This window comes from Catharus ustulatus, chromosome 27, assembly GCF_009819885.2.
Source record: "Catharus ustulatus isolate bCatUst1 chromosome 27, bCatUst1.pri.v2, whole genome shotgun sequence".
Classification (NCBI taxonomy): Eukaryota; Metazoa; Chordata; class Aves; order Passeriformes; family Turdidae; genus Catharus; species Catharus ustulatus.
This window is the reverse complement of record NC_046247.1, coordinates 5,183,332-5,187,133: the sequence shown is the minus strand read 5'-3', so window position 1 is coordinate 5,187,133 and position 3,802 is coordinate 5,183,332. Positions and strand designations below refer to the sequence as shown.

Genomic DNA, 3,802 nt, shown 5'->3' with positions numbered 1-3,802 from the left:
TTTGGGGTCCGGGGGGTTCGTCAGAGGGAGTCTGGACACCGGGCTATTTAGGCGGGGAGTCCCGGGGAGTGGCGTCTGGATGTAGGGCCTTTAAGGGTGGGGGCTTGGTATCCCACTCCCCGGGGTAATTTGGGATAAAGGGGTCCCGGGGTTGGGGGCTCTGTTTATGGGGCCCTTGTGGAGACAAGGGGGATCCCCCTGGCGTGCGGGGGCAGGTCCGAGGTGGGGGCTGCCCCGCGGAGGGGGTTGGGGGGATCCCAGGCGGTGGGGGGGGCGGCGGGGGCTGTCCCGGGCTGGAGCCTCCCCCGGCCCGGCGCCTCCCCCCGCCCCCCCGCGCCGGGCGGAGCCGGAGCCGAGCGGAGCCGGTGCTGGGGCGGCTCATTGCGGCGCGGCGCGGCGGCAGCATGGCCACCACCGTGCCCTGCACCCGTTTCACCGACGAGTACCAGCTCTACGAGGAGATCGGCAAGTAAGGGCGGCGGCACCGGCACCGGTCCCGGCCGCGGTCCCGGCCCCGGTCCCGTTCCCGGCCTCGGGGCGCGACGGGGGCGGGGGGCGCTGCCCGGGGCTCGGGAAGCCGCTCGATGCAGACGTGACGCATCCCCCCCCGCTCCTATCCCCCGGGATGGGATACCCGGGAACTGCCCCCCCACCCGCCTCCCCTGGGACCGGCCCCCCCCTAGCCCACCCCCCCAGGACCGGCCCCCCCCCAGCCCAACCCCCCCGGGATCGGCCCTGCCCAGGTCCCCCCCCCCCCCCCCGGTACTGCCCTCCCCCTGGTATTGGCCCTGCCCCCCCACTGGCCCCCACCCCTTATACCGCCCCCCTCCTGGGGCCTTCCAGCCCTCCCCGGCCCGGACCCCTCAGCTCCTCTGGGCCTCCCCTCCCCATAGCCCCCTAGTCCCTGCAGCCCCCTTGTTCCCCAAGGTTTCCCCATCCTTATGGACTCTCACCTTTAGACTCCCCTGATCTGTCCTCATCCCCCCAGCCCTGCTCACCCCAGACCCCTCCTCCATCCCTCCAGATCCCCTGCAGTCCCAGTCACCTGTCCCTAGAGAGCCCCCACTCAGTCCTTATAGCTGCCCTTGTCTCTATGCACACTCCATCCTTACAGACCCCCCAATACCTCATCGACACCCCCAGTTTTCACAGATTCCCCCAGCACTTCTAATCCTGCCCCTGGCTCCTGCAGACCCCCTGAGTCCTTAAAGCCCCCTTGCTCCAATAGAGCCCCCATTCTCACAGACCCCCTCATCCCCACAGATCCCCCCCCTGCCCAAAGCTCCTACAAACCCCCACCCCCTTCAGTCCTTATAGCCCCCCTGGTCCCTTCCAAACCTTCCACCCCGCCCCAGTCGTGATAGACTCCCCCTTCCCTAGTCCTTACAGCCCCCCTATTGACACCCCCCATTCTCCAGACTATCCTTGAGTATTTACAGGCACTGCTCCTTTTAGACCTCCTCCCCTTTCAGGACCCCCTTGCTCCTCACCCTGATGGATTTCCCCATCCCTCCTGATCCCCCCCCATCCCCCCAGCATTTCCATAGACCCTCCCCATCTCCATAGACCGCTCCCCCCCATCCCTCTCTCCTCTGGTCCTTCTAGACCATACTGCCCCTATCCCCTTTTGGGCCTTATATAACTCCCCAAATCCACTCCTCCTTCGGGTCCGTATAGACTTCAACCCTCCTGGGCCCCCCGGGCCTTAAAACTCCCAGGTCCCCTCTGCTGATCTGAATCCTTCCAAGCCCCCCAGCTGCACCCCCCGCATCATGACCCCCTCGGGTGGGTGTTGTGGGGCTGAAGAGGAGCTATTTGTGGGGGTTTCATTTGCCCCCAGGGCCATGGGGGTTTCAGTTCCCCCCCATCCACGGGCAGGGATTGGCGGGGAGTAAAATGAGGGGAAGGGGGAGGGGTCAGGCCTTTTGTGAGGGGGATTGCACCCCAACCCCCCTAGAACGGGGAACATTTTGCAGGGATGGCTGTAGTCCCTTTGGGGGTACCGGTAGGGGGAACATGATGCCAATTGGGGGCTGTTCTGTCGGTCTGCCCAATATCCAGCCCATCCTGGTTGCCATGGCAACGTGGTCCTGTTTCCCCCTTCCCTTCTTTCGGTGTAGCCTGCCAGCCATGGCGCATGTGTCCCCCTCTCACCGGGCTAGGGGGGGATATTCCTCTCACCGGGGGTGGGGAGAAACAGGCATGGCTCAGGCCATTACACTGTGCCCCCCACTCGGGGGCTGGCACCCACCATGTCCCCTGTCCAAGGGGCCACATGGGGAAGGGAGGGGTCAGGGCCCTGGGAACCCCTCCTTTTCCCTTGGTGGTGAGAAGGTCCCCACTATTCTGGCCAGCATGGGGTCCTTGGTGCCTGGGACATGGGGCGGTGGCAGGAGACAGCCTGGCCCTGCGCCCTTCCCAGGGCACACGTTCCCGCACAGCACCCTCTCCATGGCAGGACTGGGATGGTGCTGGTCTCAGCCGTGTCCCCAGCCTGTTATGGGGATCTCCTCTGTGTGCCCTGACGCTGCCTTGACCCCCTCCCCATAAGGGAGGGGCCTGTCGGGCAGGGAGCAGGCAGAGGATGTGCAGGGACATGGGTTCTGGAAGGGGGACGGGTGCCGATGGCAGTTGAAGAGGCTGCAGGTGCTTCTGCCTGGCATGGGCACGACCATCTCATCTCTGTCCCTGTTCCTGGGGTGTTGGCAGCTGCCAGCTTCCTATAGTCACAGCTGGGTCCTGTGCCCACAGTCACCGCTGTCACCGCCACTACCATCATCACCATCACTGCCACCACCACCACGGCCACTGCTGCCATCCGGGCCACCCACTGTTCCCATGGCAACGAGCTGCCGGTGCTGGATCCTTCCTGCGACCCCCCCCTCCCCCCCACCCCCCGATGGTGAATGGCACCGAGCCCCCCCTCCAGCCTCTTTCCCCCAGCCGCCCCCTGGTGCCCCCCCGCGCACCCATTGCAGGATCCTCCCTCCCCACCCGTGTCGGGGTTCACCCCCTCTGGTGCTGAGTCACGGTGGGTGCAGCCCCCTGACCTCGGGTGCTGAGTCATGGGTGGGAGCCACCCCCTGCCCACCCCCCGAGGTGCTTTGGGGCGTGCTGAGCCTGTCCCTTCCCAGGGGAGCTTTCTCGGTCGTCCGGCGCTGCGTCAAGCTCTGCACTGGCCATGAGTACGCTGCTAAGATCATCAACACCAAAAAGCTCTCAGCCAGAGGTAGGACCCCCAGGAGCCCTGGGATGCACCAAGACCCCCCTAGCACGCGAGGGGGTCACTCCCAGACATCCTTGGTACCTGTGGTAACTCCTGGTGCCTATGGCACCTCTGACACCTCTGATACCCCTGGTGCCCACGACTGCTGTGGTGCCCATGACACCTGTGACAGTTTGTGACCCCAGTGGTTCTGGTGACACCGGGTGCTGGTGAGGGGGTGAATGCTCCAGGGGGTGGGGTCTGGCCCTGCCTATCCCCATTATCCCCCCTGCTGCCTCCCACGGGGCCCCTCAGAACTTGGTCTGTTCCTGAGGGGTGTCCTGTAGGTACACAGGTGTGCAGAAGGTGTGCATGCACAGGTTCGAGCCCTGAGGTGGGGATGTGTGTGATGGGCATGTGTGTGATGGTGGGTGTGTGCACACATGAGCAGTGGGGGTACTTGAGTGTGTGTGCACAGGTGTGCATTCATGATGCTTGCTCATATGTGTGTTCATGGTGTGTGTGCACACGTGTGGGTGTGCACACACTTGAGAGCGGGGGGTGCCTGACTGTATGTGCAGAGGTGTGTGTATGTGT

The 3,802-nt window shown here is 64.9% G+C and overlaps 1 protein-coding gene across 1 annotated transcript; it reads left to right on the top strand.

Annotated features, from left to right (window-relative positions):
* The first annotated feature begins 340 nt into the window (after nucleotides 1-340).
* LOC117007833 (serine/threonine-protein kinase 17B-like) lies at nucleotides 341-3,546 on the top strand. Its single transcript, XM_033081241.1, has 2 exons — nucleotides 341-469; nucleotides 3,135-3,546. The coding sequence occupies exons 1-2, from the start codon at nucleotides 405-407 to the stop codon at nucleotides 3,403-3,405; spliced, it is 336 nt and encodes a 111-aa protein (XP_032937132.1). The 5' UTR covers nucleotides 341-404; the 3' UTR covers nucleotides 3,406-3,546.
* The last annotated feature ends 256 nt before the right edge of the window (nucleotides 3,547-3,802 follow it).

Excerpts from the sequence above, each read along its gene's own strand:
- LOC117007833 (XM_033081241.1), top strand. The coding sequence starts at position 405 with ATGGCCACCACCGTGCCCTGCACCCGTTTCACCGACGAGTACCAGCTC. Across the intron at positions 470-3,134 it reads CTCTACGAGGAGATCGGCAA|GGGAGCTTTCTCGGTCGTCC; the intron begins GTAAGGGCGGCG and ends GTCCCTTCCCAG.